The 20,797-nt window shown below is 38.8% G+C and overlaps 1 protein-coding gene across 3 annotated transcripts; it reads left to right on the forward strand.

Moving 5' to 3' along the window:
- Window positions 1-358: 358 nt before the first annotated feature.
- wnt5a (wingless-type MMTV integration site family, member 5a) lies at window positions 359-20,144 on the forward strand. Of its 3 annotated transcripts, XM_036578673.1 has the most exons (6): window positions 359-567; window positions 647-953; window positions 5,635-5,774; window positions 8,446-8,693; window positions 15,880-16,172; window positions 17,911-20,144. In XM_036578673.1, the coding sequence occupies exons 3-6, from the start codon at window positions 5,650-5,652 to the stop codon at window positions 18,367-18,369; spliced, it is 1,125 nt and encodes a 374-aa protein (XP_036434566.1). In that variant the 5' UTR covers window positions 359-567; window positions 647-953; window positions 5,635-5,649; the 3' UTR covers window positions 18,370-20,144. The 3 variants fall into 3 exon arrangements, with proteins under 3 accessions (XP_036434566.1, XP_036434565.1, XP_036434567.1); XM_036578672.1 differs by having other exon boundaries at window positions 359-752; XM_036578674.1 differs by lacking the exon at window positions 647-953.
- Window positions 20,145-20,797: the final 653 nt, after the last annotated feature.

A 20,797-nucleotide genomic window follows, 5' to 3' on the forward strand; every position in this document is an offset into this window, starting at 1 on the left:
TATAGACCTTATTAGTCTGGCAAAGTCCAATTAGAAGAGATCAAATTTGGGTATCCTGAAAAATGCATGTGTACATGTAATATGTACTCATTAAAAGCATAAAATTATTATTTACTAAGTATCATTATATAAGTAGCATATTGCGTCACTGTATGTTAAAATTAGTACTGGACTTTCTTGTGAAGAAAACAAAAATGTAACCACGCGAGTCCAGCTACTGCAGACGGCGCGAGTATGAACTTCCAGCCAATCCCAGCGCCGGAGGCGAAAACTACTAGCCAATCCGGGAGCAGTAGGCGGGGCTTGTCGGAATACGGGTGGGGAAAAAATCAATATAGCTCAGCGTCGTTACCACAGCGTGTTCAAAACTGGAGACGGTCTCTTTCAGCGTGTGGTTTTTGGACACACTGACCTCTTTGAGTGTTTCTCGCTGCACAGCCGGCTCTGTTGGAAACCCAGGCTCACTTATAACAGCCCTTCCGAAAAGAAAAGCTCGGGGAGAGTGATGTTTGGCGCAGAATGGAGGTCCAAACATTGACGGAGATACCCACACGGATCTTTTAGCAGGTAGAGAGAGCTAAACACCGGGGTAAACACCGCCTCATCACACTGGGATTTACTCATTTCCCTTCACTTTCTCATTCAGTAGCATCTCGCCAGCGAATAAGGATCTTTGGCTAAACTTTACATGAGGACCAACTGAGGAGAATCGACCGCAGAGATACTTTGCTGCTTGTGAATGTATTTTCTCAGTAAGTGTTTCTCCTCGGATTGCTTTGGGAGACTGTTCATAGCCTGACTGCAAACTCGCAGCGTTTCGTTTCGGAATTGAAGCGCTTCTGGGGTATAACAAACTCGAGAAATTGGGATACTCGTAACACAGTGACTTGCTTTGGAATTTAGCATCATTAGCCATCACTTATAAGAGGCTCCCTGACTCAGCCGCTTGCATAGTAAGTCACCTTTTTGCTCTCATGCTTAGCTGTTTGCCTGATTCTGGTCACTGTGGTGTTTTAAGCCAAGTTTGTTTCGAAGATGCAGTACAAATGTAAAGGACTAAAAAACTGCTCTGCATTTTACAGCGTCTGTGTAAAAAGCAGGGGTTTGGCCATACTTAACGACGTTTAGTGCCCTGAATTAAAATCTGAAGGGTTCAGATTTAAGGGGATAAGTTGACTATTACAGTTACTGTAAATCCATAAAATGTTCCTGTCTGCCAAAGTTTAATGTCAGTTGTCTTCAGTCCGGTCCAAGTTTCATTGAAATGTGGTACGAGGGAATAACAGGACCGCCTGTGTTCTGTGATCAGGCAGTGACTGTAAAGCTGCTCAGGTCAAAAGGTTTTAACGCGCATTTTGTTCCCCATTCACAGTTAGGTGTCCTCATTTCAGACCTCGCTGAAAGGGGTCCTGCGAGCTCGACCACTGCAGTGAGCTGAAAGTTTACTAACATCACGAAGCCAAAAGAATTTTACTTGCAGTCCAATTGGTTGTGGCTGGCGCCCCCTACTGGCCAGCTCGCTCACAGAGATGATGCAGACAGCTGCGCCCCGAAAAAGCGCTAACGCCGATGGTTTTGGACTTGAGCCTTAGAGCAGGGAAGCGTCCTCCTCAGCACTGCTGAGCATCGTCATCCTCTAACAGAGCATCTTACAGTTTAGGCTCTTCATCATTTATTCAGTCTAATATTATGCTATTCATCATGTTCACTTACAGCGTTACTTGTTCAGCACATTAAGCAAACGATCTGGACTGAGCTTTTACAGGGTTTCACCGAAATCCAGGAAATCACATACTTTTAACGGTGCAAACCTTTCGACATCATATTTGTTATAGATATATATGTAATTGCTGAATTCATAATTAGGCCTATTTATAATATCCGTGGTGGCCTATTTTTTTTTAACAGGGTCGGCGTTTAATATACTAGTGCAAACAGGACTACAGTACATAGCTTTGAGACCATTTGGCTTAAAATATTTTTATTTATCCCTCTGTTACTGAACACTTGAGTGCAGGAATATTTCTACATATGCACCAGGAAGCGCCTTCGTATCGCAAAATTAAGTAAACTAAGCTTAGCGAATCACCATCCTGTAGTTTTACTTGGGGGGAAAAGTATGTATTTATGTATTTTTGCAGTATATAATGAATAAGTGTATTCTGCAGTGAAGACACTGAATTCTAATGTAACAGAACTGTGAGAGCGCAGCTGTGAATGCACATTTGGGTATTTTCTGACTGTTCGTATTTCTAAGTCAGGCCGGTAACTGATTTTAATGAATTTCCCCCTTCTCCCCCTTCATTTAGATTTTATTCATTTATTTTTAACGCCCTGTTGGGATAACTCATTAATCCAGATTGTGTACTGGCCTTTTCACACACCCTGACTGTCCGTTATGAGCCACACTGCGTAAAGCCTGCGGCTGTTTGTGCCGCCTAAGTCCACAAAGGGAGTTTATTTGAATGCATCGTTAAATTGACGTTATTCTCAGTAGCAAATGCTTCATGCAGAGTTGTTTTCTAAAATTATTTTAGAACCACACGTTAAGAGATTTTTAAAATTAGATATAATAATAATAATAATGATGATGATGATGATGATGATGATAATTACAGATTAATATAAAGGGGAAAACCGCTACGCTGAAAAAAAATCAAAATTTATTTATTTAGTTTTAAGTTAATATAATAGTTAAGATATTATTATTATTATTATTATTATTATTATTATTATTATTATTATTACAAATATGTGTTTGCCAAAAATCCAGCTGCTCGGCTTTTGTCCTGGACACTGAGACTTTTATGAAATAAATGTAAACAAATGAGCAAAACCCGCTTTAGTGCAGCGGTTCATTCTCAGCGCAGTCAGACTGGGGGGGCTGCGAATGAGCCATCAGCGAGTTTAAAACGGCTAAAACAAAAGCATATGCTGGTGGAGGGCTGCAGGTTTTGGCGGAGAGAGTGAGGGTTATTAGAGAGACCCCCAGACTGTGGGGGAATAGCTTAGCGCTCTCGGTGGCGCTTCATTGATTTAGACCTTCATCTCAACCGTCGGTGAGAACTTTACACGCAGTTTAGGATCCCTAACCGAGAAAAAGGGGAAAATGAACTGCATCTCCAGCAGAATGAGCCTTAGCTTTAGGCTAATGTCTTTACTGAGGCGACTAAACGGTAGAATAGGACTGTTAAATGTTGAGTAAAAATATGAGAAAGAAAAGAAAACATGAACTTAATAAATGTATTGAATTATTTTTGCAACTTCAGTCGTTTCTCGATACCCGATTATTCGCCTTTATCAGGCAAACAGTAAAACAAATGGCGCTTTTAAACTTGAAGCGAGTAACCACGTTAACTTGTGTTAAGTTCTCTGAACTTACGTCAACACATATAAAACACATTTTTCTTCTGTTAACTTAATATTATAAAGTTAATAAACTCAAAACTTCAAGTTAACTTGGTTGCTTGCTTTTTAAGTATAAAAGCTGCATGATTTTTTTTCTTCTGTTTCCACAATTAGCAAATGGGGGATTGCAGATCTGAACACATTACTGCATCCAAAAACTCCCACCTTTACTGCCTCCTTTAGGAAGCACAAATGGGAGTAAGAACTGATCAATGGAAAGATAAAGGACATCTAATAGAAGTTATTCTAAACAACTAGAAATAAAAACAGCATTTCTTCAGGAATTAAAGTCAGTATCCCTGAAAATTTAGGTTTATAGTTTAGGCCTGAAACTAAACTCCTGTCCATCATGCACTAGACACTGAAAGTGCTGTTATAAATGTGCCAGGGTCAGTTTCCTGGACAAGGATTAAGCTTAGTCTTTGATTACACAGCATTCTGAATGGAAATTCTCCACTGAAAGGAAAATTTAGTCTGGTACTAGGTTTAATCCCTATCTGGGAAACCCACCCTAAATGCAGTTATAAAAATATTCTCAGCTCAATCCCAAGCATGCATTGGCTAGTCTGCCTTGGACAGTACTGCCCAAGCCAGTCTTGCCTCAACGTCCATACTTTAGGATGGGATTCAGCAAAGTCTTTCACTCAGGTCAGTCTAAGAGGAGTCCATTAGAGAACGGCTGGATCATTATTTATTTAAAAGTGGGCAGGGTTACAGGTTTGTTGACCCGGAGTGACTAATTATGGGTATTATATACCGCCCAGTCCACGCACATTTCTATCTTCTGCAGACTTCCATTAAATACATAATACATCTTACATGCTTTCTGCTTAACAGTGGTCCAACCATAAACTACCCATCAGCGCGCTGCCATCAGGCTGCTTTTTGTTGGAATTGCGCAGATAAAAGTTGTAACCTCAAAAACATTTTCTCTAAAGGTTTGGAAGGAGAACGAAAACCACCCCATTGATCTCGCTCGCAAAAAGCAGTAAATCACTAAAAGCGCCTATTTATGCAAAATATCAGATATCTCCACATTCTTTGTTCTCTGGTTAGGGCGACCATTTGGTCCGTTGGTAATTTAGAATGATTAAGTGAAATGAAGGGTGGGGGACTGCTCAGATTTGCAGTCCAAGCCGTGCTGGACGCGGGCAGTAACGGGCCGGCCTGCACGCTGGCCTGAGGGGCTGGAGGCCGCTGTGCTGTCCTGGGCTGCGTGTCCATCAGTTTTATGAGATATGTGAACGAGGCTAGGCCCTTCAGGCTGAAAGGCCTCAAGCTGCACAATTGCACATATACACAGAGTAGTCTGACACATGCATATTCAGTGAAACACAGGGGCACCGACCATCATACACAACCACAATACATGGCTTCCACACATTACACGGTACTCACTCTCACTAATCCACATACAGAACATGTGATCATACAGATATGATGTGATCTATCATAGGCATTTACAGTAAAAATGCACAGCCACTACAGAGGCAAGCACTTGCAGTACTGTTCTTGCATATGAATAATTAGAGTAAAATTAGGGATGGGCAATATGACAAAAGTGTAACACCACAATAGATCAAGACTGTTTTATGATGCATGATCTGCATCTTGACATTTAGTTTTTCGAAGGTTTAGTGTTTTGGGACAAACAAGCCACATTTAAAAGGCATTTAAAAAACTAATATAAACTAGTATTGATGGGTATCAGAGTTGAGCCAATATCAGCAGAAAATGCTGGATGGGATTTCAGAGAAGGAAAAGGAATAAAGCTGATCCAAAACAAATGTGTTCTGTAATAGCCCGTTCTCACATGTGATGTATTGTTAGCGGTGTATTTCTTCCTCTGGGGTAGTAGACTGTGACTAGTTTGATGTGACTATCATGATATCCCACTTTTAGATGCTTGTGTTCAGTGAAGTGCTTCAATCCAAAATAGCTAGTTTTAAAGCTTAGTAGTTTTTAAAGAAAAGGTTTCAATATCGGGTTTGGAAAAGAAAAAAGTAGCATCATGCCTTCTTTTCTAGTTATGCTCTGTTTAAAATAAGTGTTTAGTATTTTTTGTTTATTGACGACATTAAGAAAAGCATATTGTGCCATAATTTATCATAACAATAAATATAGTCATTTTGCCCATCCCTAAGTAACGGCCTAATGCTGTGAGTTTGAACTAGGCAGGTGTTTGTGTGTCTATGATAAATGACCTGCTTTCTCTGTTCTCTGCAGAGCTGCTCTTGCAGGATGATCTTCAGAAGCAGGCCGCTCTGCTCAGGCTGTGTCGGAGCGATGGACGCACGGCATGGAGTGATGGCCATCACCTTCCTGGCCTTCTTTATGCAGGTGGTGGTGGAGGCTACCTCATGGTGGTACGTTTCTATTTATGAGCTATATACACTGCCCAAACATGACTCTATTTGTGTGTGTGTGTGTGTGTGTGTGCATGTGTGCATGTGTGCATGTGTGTGTGTGTGTGCATGTATGTGTGTGTTTGACTGTGAGGTTGGCCAGACAAGCTGCAATGCCAGACGAAGCGTGGATAATGGATTTGACCAGACTAGATCAATGCATACTCCTTCTCTTTCCTTCTTTCTTTCTCTCCTTCTCTCTTTCTCTGTCTGTATTTCTTTGAGTGCTACATTGTGACTTAAGTTGGTGTGGTTCCGTCTCTTGGTGTCCCACCACATATGAACTCGTTCTAAAAAAAAAAAAAGAAAAAGAAAATGAAAGCCTCGCTCCAACATGCTGACTTTAGCACATACACGTTGCTCACATCTGACTTTTTCCCCCTTCTTTATTTTCTTTTCCCCTGCATTGCCAAACCAAAATGATGAATATTATATAAAACATAGAATGCTGTGGTTTTTGAATGAATTTCCAAATATGTGCCGGCACGAACCGTGTAGGCTCGCTTTTTTGTGCGTGTGAGTGAGTTTCTATGGGCTTGTCCTTCCTACTTCCATTAATAGCAAAAGGCAAAATTGGTCCGCTCTGTTCCAAATATCAGACAAACCAAATGTATTTGTTAGAGGGGGGAAAAAGATGCTTTTGCTGATTACTGGGTATGTTTTGCTCAATATGTATTACTGCGAGGCCTACTTTGGTTTCCAATATTGTGCATTTGAGACTTTCTTAACTCTTTTAACTAATGGAAAAATGAATTGCTCGCTATAACTCCATCCAAATGCTTTCAAAACTGAAGATTCAGGGAAAATGGTAATTCTTTTTTTTTTTTTTTTTTTTTAATCCAAAATACAGTTTTTACCCTTTTGGTTTCTCTGTAGTCTCAACAATTCCAGCTTTCATGAGTTCTGCAATGACGCCTGAATCCATTACAGTTTCTTTGTAGGCTGGAATGGAGCAAGCCTGCCTGGTTGCATGCTTCATACACATAGGCAATAAATCCAACCTCGTCACATCTCTAATTACTTGATTTGCTGGAAGAAAATGAATGGACTTATATTTGAAACAGGCTCGTCTTCCCTGAATGGAAGGGCTGATTTCATTGCCATTTTCTGCATGTTTACTCTTGCTACATATGATGCCTACTTCTGCATCCTTCCAGACACACTCTGCTGATTGGACAATATGTTATTTGACAGTGGACAAAACAGAGCTGCTTCCTTCCCCCATGCGTTCATTACTAGTCCTGTCCACAAGTGCCCAAGGCACAGCTGGGATACCAACTAGGCCCCAACTGATATAAATGTTGTCATTAATACCATTTTCTTTTAAGAGCTAAAAATCTGGTAACTGATTACTCAATATAATTAAACAACAACTAATAAATGTAGTTAAATAGTACTTTACAGAGTGGTTAGTTGTCAACTGTTAACTCTATCAGTTACTTATAATCACTATATTTGAGAAATTGCACAAATTCCACAATATTGGAGTGCTGGGGATGGAGCTGCCCAGAATTCTAAGCTCTCTTTTCAGTATCTGTTCATTACTTTTCATTACTTCTCTTTGATAAAGTTGCATTTTGTGACATTAATTTAATGCTAAAGGTTAGATTATGATGGGTTTTACATGTTTTTTGTGTGTGTTAAAGTGTACTAGTTCAGCCTGCATTGTTATAATGAAAGCAAGCAATAGCTTGCTGCTGACTTGGCAGCCTCTGAAATGGTCGTGTTGGAAATCCAACCAACACGACCACTTCAGTCCCTGGAGTATCCACCACTCTGCTGGGAAGTTATAATACAATGCATCACTTATCTTATATCTTATAGCTATAGCACAACAAGCATGTTAGCTTGTGACTAGAGCATTAAATTAAGATACTATAAATACAGCTTTTTTCAGATATTTTCATTTCATACTGTTCATGCGCATATAAACTGAAAATGAAAACATTAACATAAGACACTTTGTGTATCTTTACACCCCAACTACTCTGTACAATTTAGTAACTTCATTTTAATCCATCAAGGAAAAAACAGAAAAAATGCCAAAATGTGCAGGACCAGGGTTGGGAACCTGTGATATCAAGCTAGAATTTGGGCCGGTACCAGTAAATCAGTGAAACTTAGTCGATATTGTTGACCAGTCGATGTACTGATTCGGCCTTAGTGTGAACCTGAGCCTCAGTCCTGTGGTTTATCTTTGTATTTCAGTGCTGTGCTTTTGCCAGCTATAGACAGAGCCAGATTCCCCTTTCTTAATCCTAAATTCCACTTTTCTGTCTGAGCCTCTTAAGACTAAGTAAGACTACCCCTAACTACCCAAGATAAGAGATTCCCTCTATAATGTGGATAACGATCAGGATTATCTCTCTTTTTACAACTAGCTTACAGCAGACAACTGTATACTTTTAACAAGAATGTGGAAGACTGTGTGTACGTGTGCGCGTGCAGATTGAATCCCTGCTCTATTCTCTGAATGCTCACACGTGCTAATGATTTACTGTGTCTAAGAAAATTGTTGGGGGCACTCTGCTTCCCCCTGCTATAATTTCCACAGTGTATCATATTTCCTAGTGGACTAATTGAGAGTGTGTGTGTGTGTGTGTGTGTGTGTGTGTGTGTGTGTGTCTTCCAGGTCTCTGGCTATGAATCCGCTGTTGATTCCTGAAGCTTACATCATAGGAGCTCAGCCTCTGTGCAGTCAGTTGGTAGGATTGTCTAAAGGCCAGAAGAAGCTATGCCAGCTGTACCAGGACCACATGCAGTACATAGGCGAGGGAGCCAAGACGGGCATTCGCGAGTGTCAATACCAGTTCCGTCATCGCCGCTGGAACTGCAGCACTGTGGACAATTCCTCCGTGTTTGGTCGTGTCATGCAAATCGGTGAGTGTTTCGGCTGCGGTTTGGATCCAGTACAGCTAATAAAGCAATAAGCCAAGAGAGGCAGTGCATTTTTTTTTACCACAGTTAATAAGTGAAACAGAGTAAAAACCCCTTAAACTTAGCACAAAGGCACAGGCTCAAGAGGTTAATTACTTTTATAAATATTGGCAAAAAAATCTAATAAAATCACCACTGAACATATTCAATCAGTAATGTAATTCATTATATAATTGCTATAAACAATTCTTCCACCATTCACTGTAGTTCATTTACTGTATGCTGTGGATGTCAAGCAACATACTAGTGAAATATGAATTAATGAACAGCACAGCTGTTGGTGTGCAGAATTTGATGTGTGTGATCCAGTGTATTAAAGTAATAGGAACACAAGGACTGTGTGTTATGCATTTAGGCATAAGACACAGTGTTTTATAAGATGGCGATTACATCAGATGCAATGAAATACGCTAAATAATTTGTTAGAAATAATAATCACAAAAAATAATTCTTCCACCATGAAATGTAATTTGTTTAGTGTATGCTATTATTGCCAATCACCTATCAACTGCTGAAAGAAGACAACTTTAAGTTGCCAATCATTGCACTTTTTTTTAAATTATTTTCTGTCTTATAATAACATAAATATCATAATATAGCTTGTTTAATAGCTAAATGCAGAAACCTACGCCTTGTAAGTAGTATTGGCTCACCAAATTTCCACCACAAAGATTATGCTCTTGCATCAAAATGAGATTTCTTACATTGTCTTAGCTTTAAGCTAATGGTGGAGCAAATTTGTTTTTCCCACTAAGTTTAATACTACATAAGACACATTTAACCTAAAGCATGGACATTTAAAGTATGCAAGACATTCAAGTAAAATTCTTTACTTATTTACTTTGCAATTTTACAGTGAATTCTTCAGTAAATACTTTGGTTCTAAGTCTATTATAAAGGAGGAGAGACTTAACTTGTTGGTTTAGGATTTAGTGATTCATGAGCGCAGCATAAGTCCATTCAAAGCACAGTATTTTTTATTTTTTATTTTTTAAGTGATGACGCATTAACACAATTCTTTTATTGTGAAGCGGTCATAGGTGTGCATATATCAAATATTTTACAAAGGTCTGTGGTTCAGCCAATCAAATTTTGAGACCAAAACTACCTATTTTCATGACTATTTTGCTAAGGCAGCCAATCGGATTTTAGAACCGTTTTCTAAACTCTAGGAATGTCCAATAAAGTGTGTTTTTTTTTGTTTTTGTTTTTTTTGTTTGTTTTTTTTTTGTTTTTTTTTATTCAAAGTATCGTCTGTGACATTTCTGACCAATATTGAAAATATAAAAATGTTGCTGAGATGCTGAGTATGAGGCAAATGCCCATCTGCAAAACCCATCCTATACACACGCTTCCCATTTTTGGCCTGTTGGGTCCATTTCAAAATACATGAAAATTCTCCTGACATCACCACATTGGCTTAAATGTCCAACAGTAGAATGTAAGCTAGACTTTTCCTTGTGCCTCCACTGCTCTAAAGAGACACCACTGATTCTTTACCCCATCAGTCTAAACTTACCAGCCACATCTTTGGCTGGCACTTTCATGACATAGACATATTAGGTGCAGACTCTATCATGACCTCCCAAAGGTTCCTCTTCCAGACCAGAGGTTTGGAACTGTCGTAGATGTTGTCTCACGCACGGCATGCTTCTTCACTTTACGCAGCACTCCAGAATGAGATTAATGACTGAACGTGGCTGTGGAAATGAAGGGATCAATGTTGTAGCCAATACATAAGACTACTCAGTTTGCTCTGATTATTGTTTGTGACTTACGGATGCTGGTTGAGCTGGAAAGGGGTTGCGCCTTATGGCCCTTCTCGAAACGCACTGCTCAAAATTGAAAATCTAAAAATTTATATGTAATATTCTGTCTTAGACCTTTGACTCTAAACTGAGCCTAATCCTTTTTCCTCTTTACTTTTTATTTTCTGAGCCTTTGGAGTGTGGGATTGATCGAATGATGTTTTATATACAGATTTAGTCAAATAATAATCAGAGGAAACTCCTGTCTTAAATAAATAAATAAATAGATAGATAGATAGATAGATAGATAGATAGATAGATAGATAGATAGATAGATAGATAAATAAATACACTAACATTTTGAAATTTGAAATTTTCTTTATTTTTTATTTAGTTTTTCATCTTTGTTTTTGATTTCAGTTAAGTTTGTTAGGCTGCAATAATGCTTTTAGTTCTGTTTGTATTTTCTGAGAAGTAATAATTTGTTTAGTTTTTATTTTGTATTAGTTTTAGTTTTTAATATCGGGATGAACACTGTGACAGTAGGTGTTTAATAAGGGTAGAGTAGAATTAACACAACAGTAGACTGAGCTCAGCTCATCTTCAGCTTTTCAAAACACAAGAGTTCCAATTCTAAACTCCTGTTTAAACACAGAAAAAAAGAAAACTAGGTTTTTTCATTAATTCTATTTTGTTTTAGTTAGTTTTGCAATGAACATTAGTTTTGCTTTCATTTTTATGTTTTGAAATTTTTTTTATTATTACAGTTAACTAGCACATTTTTCACTGCAAGTTTTAGTTAATTTTAGATGACTGTAATAATCCGTGTGTGTGTGTGTGTGCGCAGTCTATAAATATACAGTGTAGTTGTTTTATATTTGCAGAGTAGTGGGTTTTCCTTTTTGGGGGCAATGTCTACTTAATGCGAAGAGGGTGCACATGGTATTGCTCATTTTTAGCAGCTGTGGTCAAGAGGAATACTTTTACAGTGAGGTCTGTGAATAAATCAAAATGGAGACTGCCTCCAAATGGCTCTTGCCTGACACTGAGAATGGTGAGTAATTGGGTTTTGCCTAAATGTATCTCGGCTACTTTGCTCAGAGCTAGCACAGAAGAGTGCCTGCTAGTCTCAGCCCTGCTAGTGGAACAGTAGCCGCGGTGCTAGCTATCATTTTGTTTCTAATTATGTTGTATTACTGTAAGGATGTTCTCGCTTGGTGAAGTCACTCACTCTAAGTGTACTGAGCCTTTGTGGACCTCTGTCGGTGCAAAATGGTGAGTTTGGAGGAAAAAAAAATCCAAATGCCACATCAGCAGTCGTAAAGGTGGTTGTGCGGTGGCGTTTTTGACCTTTACAAGCTAACTCAGACCTAGTCGCTTTGGAGTGATGTTGAGTTTGGCTCAGCTTTCCACTTGTACACATCTGAAATAGTAAGTGATTTTGGTCAGCCTAGCTAAGGGCTGTAAGATCACTCAGAACATTTATTCCCTTTAAAATTATTAGCATGGAATACAACTACATGTAGGTAAGCTAACTTTTAATATGCATTTAATAGGTATCCTAATAAGTATACATTTTTCTCCCTTACATTTATTATAAGCTTATCACCATTGTTGAAGTTTTGTTTTTTTGGCATGTCATGCTAGGTCTATACTAATTTGTTAATTCTAATCTAGGTTGTGGTTACTTACTAACGGAAACAGTGGTTTGTTGATTGTGGTTTGTTGCATAGAGGTTTGCTAATCCTTGGAGGATATCTAGCTCAGTGACGTTGCCAACTTTGGGCAAGAAATTACTATTAAAAGCATGACTCATATTGAGGTAGGTGTAGAATGTAAAATAAATTGGCATAACCAGCGTGTTGAGCCAGAATTTTGCGGTTGGTGGCTGGCTTATGGGGGGGTGTCTGAATGTGATCTTTTGAATGTGATCATGAGGCTCTTTGATTTATGAATGTCAGTACCACATATGTACTTGCCATTACCAAGGTTAATTACTACTTTTTACCAAAAAGGAAGAGCTCTTTTCTTGCCACACTGTTGGCTTTGTTATTGACAATTTCTATTAAGTAGGCTATTTGGACCACCATTCGCAATTAAATTCCCAGTAATCTTCATAGCTGTCCTTTCCAACAGGTGGATAAGTGAACTTGTCTTCATTTCAGACTCCTCATGGTCTGCCTTTTTTTCTCTCTTTTTTGCTTTGAGGTCACCACCTACTTGGCCAAGTTGTGGTTTAAAACAAAAATCTCTAGCTACATCTCAACCCAAACTCTATTTCAAATGATGGAAATCCCACAAAGATCTAGCAGGCCCAAGAAACTATCCACTTCTGTCTACCTCAGCTTGTCCTGAAGATGGATTGTAGACATGGTGCCCTGACCCAGGTTGGAAGCTCCTGGTTTTGGTGAGGGTTGGGTCATAGGAAAATGGAAAGGGGGTCGAGAGGGGAGGGAGGAGCTTTTTTGAGGACAGCATGCCTCTCAACAGCTCTGCTATGAGGCCCATCTTCTTTAAACCTTTTTAAAATTGAGGAAAAACTTAGTAACCTTTCCTCTGCTTTGTCGACCCTTCCACAAGAATCTTTCCATCTGGACGACATTGATTCTCTCTCTCTCTCTCTCTCTCTCTCTCTCTCTCTCTCTCTCTCTCTCTCTCTCTCTCCATCTTAATCTTACCCTCTTATTTCATCGCCTGCATTGTTTTAGACTGGAAGGTGTCTACTTTGTTCAGCTGTGGGTCAGGAAGCTGCCTAAATCCTTGGTATAGCCTTACATTCTAAATCCCATGTCTGTGAAAAACCTGCTTCTTATAATAGGCTATTATTAGGTCTTTTCAAAAGTAATAGACTCTCTGTAAAGGGGCATAGTCTTAAGTGCACAGTGTGCCTCATATATGATCTTCCTTCTAATGCTGGAAAGCCCGTGGTCTTTTGGGTATCCCTCAGGCATAATATGAAAATTGCCTCTGAATGGTTGTGGATTGGGGTTGTTAAGGGTCCCCCTGCAAATGGAGGCCCCCTTTGCAGACTGCTTGAAGGTTAGAATTGCTATTGCTGGGAAAAAATGGCCACCAGCAGGGGGCATTATCACATTTCTGGAGCACCTGTGCGTCCTTGGGCACACAGCTAGATGTACAGTATGTCAGTAGAAGAGATCCATCCAAATGCATGGCCCCACTTTCGATTTACTGCCAAATGGAGTCTTCTGCAGGCCTGGATTTCTCAACATGGATGGATATGTGTGTAGCCCCCATGGGCAGATGGCCTAAAGAGGTCTTGGATTCTGTTTTCTCTTGGACTCCTTTAGGCTTGCGGGCATTGATGCATAATGAGTTGTCCACATGGTTCCATTGCAAGACGACTTTATGAGAGATGCAATTCTATAAGTTATCTGATTGCCCTTATCATTAATCATTGCAGTGGACGCTCCAGAGAACATTGTGGCCAAGAAGCTCATCTAAAGTACTAAACAGACATGTACAGTATATTATGATCTGAAGAACTCTCAAGAGTTCAGGATTACACTTTGTCCATATAAATATAGTACCTGCTGTTGTTACCAGTGCTGTTCCAATTGCCTCTACTGCCAAGTGTAAAATTAGCCTTTATCTGTGTTACTTTTTTTGCCCTCCCCATTGAGACATGATTTTTACACATTTAAGTCAGCAGTATGAACTAGGCATTCAAACAGAAAACACTGGTCCAATGGCCTAAAGGGGCAAACTATGAACTTGTGACTATGAAACTATGGACATGTAATTTTAATAGCCTGAAGCACTAGAGATTGTGTAGACCATACATATCACTTTCTCTGAGGCTGACTAATGTCAGTTAACATCACATTAATAGTATCTGTGCTTGTGGTAGGTGCGCTAACTGCTGAAATTAAAGTTGCTGTAAATTTAGCTGAGCTGAACATCTGTAATGTATTTTTCCTCAGTGATCCCATTCATAGAGCAATTGAAAGAGGTGCAAATAACAAAATATTAGGTTTTGTTTTGAGGTCACTGTAAGTATTTGCTTTCTGGCGAACTGTCTCATTTTTTTGTTGCATTATTATCTTGGCTTACTTAAAAAAATGATCCTGTGGTGCACTTGCTAATAGCCAACATGATACACTTTCAGGCATTAAACCATTAGGTTTGCATGGTCGAGTTTCCATTTATGCTCAAATTATCAGTTTGTATTCTTATGGTGGGGAAAGGGGGGAAAAATGAGGCTCACAAAAGGGGTAAGAATAGCTATATCATAGGCAGGGAGTGAGGCAAGAAGTGAGGCAGGTGTGCTTAGAAACACACTGTAAGTCTTCATTAACTGTGCTCTTTACCCTTGTTTGATTTCTTTTATGAACTGGATGTCCTAAATGGAGAGTTCCATAGCTTTTCAATGTGATATTCAGATAAAGAGCTTTTTATTGTAGTTCTAACAAAGACATTTATCAGTAATTCATATATAAAAGCATTAATATATAAATATCTACAACTTGTCACTATCAAACCCAGTAGAAATAAGTGAGCATAGTTGGACAAGTGTTGATATACCCTCCTCTATCACTTTACTTTTTTCTAACCATATTGTACCAGCCATTAAAACTAACTATTAACCATTGTATTTTCAGACTGGAATTCTTGTGGTAAGATTAGATGGTTTATATTTTTGTATATCTCAAAGCTGTTTCATAGTTATTCCCAAAAGTGGCCAAAAGAAGGGAAAAAGTTTTTTTTTTTGTTTTGTTTTGTTTTTTCCCTGAAGAAAAAGTGGCTTATAATGAGGTGTCAAAATATAACAATATCTAACCCTGCACTAGAAATTTTAATGTTAATGAAAATTTGAAATAGTGATGAACATGATTTCTTTACCTGTCCTACAGTGGTCATTGCAGACACTTCTAAACAGTTTGACCACCTGTGTCACCTGTGGTGTTTAGCTGTGTGGAACTATTTTATAATTTTATTTTTTTTCAAAAGCATATATAAGAGTAAAAACCTTTCGGATTCAGTCAGAAATTTTAATGTCAGTGTATTGGTACTAAATGCGTAAAATGTTAATGGGTCTTATTCACTAATGTCTTACTAAGTTTTTTTCTTAAATTTGTTCTTGCGAAAGATCCTAAAAAAAATCTGTCATATTCATGACGTGTGCTCATGAGTGTGCGTACATTCTGTTCTTACCTAAGAACAAATGCCAAATAAGAAAACACTGGTTGTCAGAATCGTGAAAACTACGTAAGTGATTTTTAAGAAAAAGTTTCTTCTCAGAAACGGTTGGTGAATGAGACCCATTGTTCTTAGAATTTGTTAATACATAATAACCTTTGACCATCCCCTTTCCGTAGCTCCCTTGTTAAGCATAATTTTTTGTTGTTGTTTTTGTTGTATAGGAAGCCGTGAAGCTGCATTTACGTACGCCATTAGCGCGGCAGGCGTGGTGAATGCAGTGAGCCGAGCCTGCAGGGAGGGGGAGCTATCGAGTTGTGGCTGCAGCAGAGCAGCCAGGCCTAAAGATCTGCCCCGGGACTGGCTCTGGGGAGGTTGTGGAGACAACCTCAACTATGGTTACCGCTTCAGCAAGGAGTTTGTGGATGCCCGCGAACGAGAAAAGACCTATGAAAAAGGCTCAATGGAGAGTGCACGACTATTGATGAACCTCCATAACAATGAAGCAGGACGGAGGGTAAGCCATTACTTTTATGACTCTGTCAAACAAGCGTAGGAAAAGTTTCTTCAAATTAGATCATGCTAATCGCAAATCACATCTCACTAACTTTGTGCTAGCACTGGTGGAATTAGGTGTCCTGGGGCCGAATTCACGAAAGTGTCTCAAGAAAGGAAAACTTCTTAAAGCTTTTCTTAACTACATAATAAAAAGTTAAGATCAATTTTTATACTTAAAAATACTTAGGAATTTTCTTAATTTCTGTCTTAGGTTTTCCCTTCACAACAATTATATGATCTAGTTGTTTCTTAAAGTTCTTAAATATTTTCTTAACCTTAGTGTTACACTTGTCTTGAACTGTAAGAATGATCAACCTCTAAAACGTGTCTTTCACAAAATAAAATTTTTAATTATAGTTGTAATTTTGACTACACTATGGAATTTAATGTCATCACAATTTAGCTGTATAAATAACTGGACTAGTACTAGCTTTTGGAAGCATGATGTTTTATCAATTTTCTTAATGATTCTTTGTAATGGGGTTAAGACTAAGGCCTCTAAGGCCTCTTACAGGCCCGTCACTGAATTGTAAAATTAATTGTGAAATTGTGAAACTAGGTAGGTTCAGGTTGCTATATTTTCCTATTTTTTTTTCTTCTGGTATTACTATTCAGAAGGCACCGGGCTGAGGTTCCATGTCTGCAGCATGCCTGATATGGTTTATATGCAGCTGAGAGTGAGCGTGACAGTATGAGAGAGACTGGGAATACAGGTCAATCTGAGCTGTCTATCAGCTCTCATCTGGTTAACAGCTTGCTCTGGCCCGCTGCGTTTGAAGAGTGGGTCTTTGATCTGCTCGTTTCTGAAGCTCTTGGCCGATCCAATCATGATGTCTCTTTTTATTCTCCTTCCACCTTGGCTGAAACCATCTCAAAAGAAAATCTGCAGCCTGCTGAGGGAACTACACTCCTGAATGATAAATGTTGTAAATAAAGATGAGCCACGTCAGTTCTGACTGAACGAATTTAGGTTAATCCGTACAGGTGACTGGCAGCTTTTGTTCCTAGTTATACTGAAAGAAAAAAAGTTAAGTTGCAGAGAGGAAGATACATTCGAAGCAGGCTTGAGAGCAACTGTAGTGGTGTTTTTTAGGGATGCACCGATATAGGAAGGGTGCACCGATGCTGATATCTGATATTTTTCATGTGCATATCTGCTAATGAACATTTTATAGAATGTTGAAATTGGAGTTACCTGGAGCTAATCTACCTGGATTAGAATATGCATAAATGTAATATTTATTTCTGTAGGGTCACAAATGCGGTAAAATAATTAAATGCAGATATTTTAGTGCAGTAGCCCAGCGTGGTCGAAACATTCTGCTTTTGATCAAATTTATCCACTGCTGTTAAATATATGTTGGACTAAATATATTTGGATATCTTTGTGGTTTCCGTGAAGGTGTTTTGACTGGACTTTTTTTTCTGACACTAGAATTTACTAGCCAAGCTTTAAAACAGCAATAATTTTCAATCAGACCTGGCAAACCTCAAGGAATTAAACCCTCATGCTGATTAAATATGTAAAGTTTACTTGGATGAATTGTTAAGTTTCACAGTCAAGCAGACACCATTGAAACGAGTGTATAATTAAGGCTAACTGTAAAAATATAAGCTATTGGTTAGACACTTTATATGTACTGTAGGCACAAGGCAGTGTATCTTAAAAGTATATATTTTCTTTCTTTCTTTCTCAGATGGTGTCAGACTTGGCCCACGTCTCCTGCAAGTGCCATGGGGTGTCAGGCTCCTGCAGTCTCAAAACGTGCTGGCTGCAGCTGGCTGACTTCCGAAAGGTGGGCGACGCGCTAAAAGAGAAGTACGACAGTGCCACTGCCATGAAACTAAACAGCCGTGGCAAGCTGGTGCAGGTGCACTCCAAATTCAATCCACCCACTAGCCACGACCTGGTTTACATTGACCCCAGCCCAGACTACTGCGTTTTCAACCGGACCACGGGCTCACTGGGCACGCAGGGCCGCCTCTGCAACAAAACGTCGGAGGGCATGGATGGCTGCGCTCTTATGTGCTGTGGCCGTGGCTATGACCAGTTCAAGGCCACGCTGGTAGAGCGCTGTCATTGCAAGTTCCACTGGTGTTGCTACGTCAAGTGCAAGCGCTGCTCCCGGGTCGTCGACCAGTTCGTGTGCAAGTAGCCCCAGCCCCTTTTACGAATGCGAGTGAACGAGAGTGTGAAAGAAGATAGGAGAAATGTTGGGGAGGATGTGGAATGGAAAGAAAAAAAAGAAACTATATAAATTATATTTATAGAGTCAAACAATTATACCATGATGGAAAAGACTGAAAGTTCCTCTTTGTGTGTTTTTTGGTTTTGTTTTTGCTTTTCTTTTCTCAAAGCAATAGGTACAAGAAGTTTAAAGAAACTGAATATTTATTTTGTGAGATTTTTCTTCTCTCTTCTAGCTTTTTAAAGTGGAACACTTTAATTTTATTGCAGTTAGTGCAAACTGATAACTCAGATAAAAGCAAAGCCTTTCGATAATCCGCAAAGGGTAAATCAGTTCATTTGGCCTGATAAGTAGTGCACTGGCATTTTACTCGACCACACTGAATGGCTTGAGTAATTCGGTGCTTAAATGTTTTGTTTCAGTCTCAACCACTGCCTGCTGCTCAGAGCCTGTATTTTGTAGATTACAGTGGATATATCATGGTTGTTTGAGATTCATGGATAAGCTCATCAATGTGCCTTAAACCAAAGCACACTTAAGGTTCACAAGCTACACTCCAGTACTTAACGGTCTAGCTTGAACTAATGCAAAGAACTTCCTTTTTTCAGCTCCATGCATCTCTACCATCACATTGCCCTGAACTATTAAACAAGTTTTGTATTTCACAAAATTCTTCACTTGTCTGACAGCTACTCTGATAGGTTTGTCTTTGTAGCCTTCTGCAAACGTCACCGCTGCTTTATGTTGTCACTTGCTTCTCTTGGTGATGCACAAGTGAAAAGGTGGCACCAACTCTATGTGCCTTCCAGGGGTTCCTTGACTACAAATTGTTCACTCTAGGAAGAATGACTGGCCAATTCAGCTCTACTAGTCGCCAAGCCTCACACCAGCCAAATGGGACTTCACATGGTTTTAGGGTATGAAAAGATGATGGGTTTCTCACTGGAGCATGTGCACTGCAAAATCCATTCTTTTCCATATTGATGGTGCTGACTTACAATAGGGGACAGACACTGGGAATTGGAACACTAAATTAGGTCAAATGTTTTAAAAGTTCTTTACTCACTTGTATGTCCAAATTCTTTACATTTTTTTTCTTCTCTTCAAAGGCATATTAATGTTGTCACCACCAGTGGTGTGCTCATCTGCCTGAGAAACAGATGCCTTTTTATTCAAAACTGAAATATTGCTAATTTTTGGGTTCATTGTCATAAACTTTCATTTAACTACTATACAGTTACCACTAGTTATTCTTCTACAATGTCCTTATTTCATTTTTATCATTACTACTATTCATTATAAATTCAACCAGTATATTTATTAGCTGTCAAATTTGAGGCTTTCAAATGGTTTTTATGACTCACATGTATTTGTTTCTTTTAAATCAAGCTGTTAATATGTCTTAATAAATTTTAAACATTAACAAAGTCAAGCAGTGGAAGCAAAGCCCTTGAATCATTGAATCAGCAATCTGTACTTTCCAAAACAGCCATCTGTTTTTCTACTATGCAATTACAAGTACTGCCCCAAAAGCCTCATTTCAAAAAGTATGTGTATATGTATTCTGACATAAACTGACAGTTGTTCTATGTTTGTACAGAAATGATTAAGGTAAAAGTTGTCTGTATTTTTATATTCGTTCATCCAGCACTATTAAGCATCTGCATATGACAGATTCTGAGAACCTGATTCTCTGACTTAAGAAACAAATCAAATTTCAACAAATAAAAAGAGGTCTGGAATCTTATGTGTGGAGTTGACATCTATAATAACACGGGTAACTTGGTGTTAAGTTTTAAGCTTACTTCTATTACATCTGGGTTTTTTTGTTCTTAAAAAATTGTATTGGACTGTGATCAAATGGTCTGGGCTGCTTCTCCCTGAAACCTAGTGGAAACCCTTTTCAGGTGCATCAATAAGGCAGAAATTCACAAGTTTATTATTGAATGACTGGTCAATAGGCATGAGGGATAAAATACTAATTAATTATTGAGTTTATTTTTTAAATGTATTTTTTAATGATATGCATTTGCTATGTTTATGATAAAATGACTGTCGTTTGGTAATATTTGTTTCTAATAATTATCCATATCAAACAATACAGAAAAAAAATGTTGTGATGACATTTTTGCCCCTATTGTCCAGCCAACTAAAAACAAATGTGTTGACCACACAATTTCTCAACTTTGCTCTGAAACACGCTTCACACGTGCTACATGTAGTTTATGGCCCTCGTTTGCTTAGTCTCCATGTGTCACTTCTGGAAGAGCTCAGAAGGACTGGCTAGTGCCGAGATAGCTTTTGGGTTAAAATAGTTCTCAAGGCTGATCACTGCCAATCCAATAAGAAACTATTTTAATCCACAGTGGTTGTTCATGTAACTCTTTCTAGAAGA

The sequence above is a fragment of the Colossoma macropomum genome, unplaced genomic scaffold (genome assembly GCF_904425465.1).
Source record: "Colossoma macropomum unplaced genomic scaffold, Colossoma_macropomum, whole genome shotgun sequence".
Lineage (NCBI taxonomy): Eukaryota > Metazoa > Chordata > Actinopteri > Characiformes > Serrasalmidae > Colossoma > Colossoma macropomum.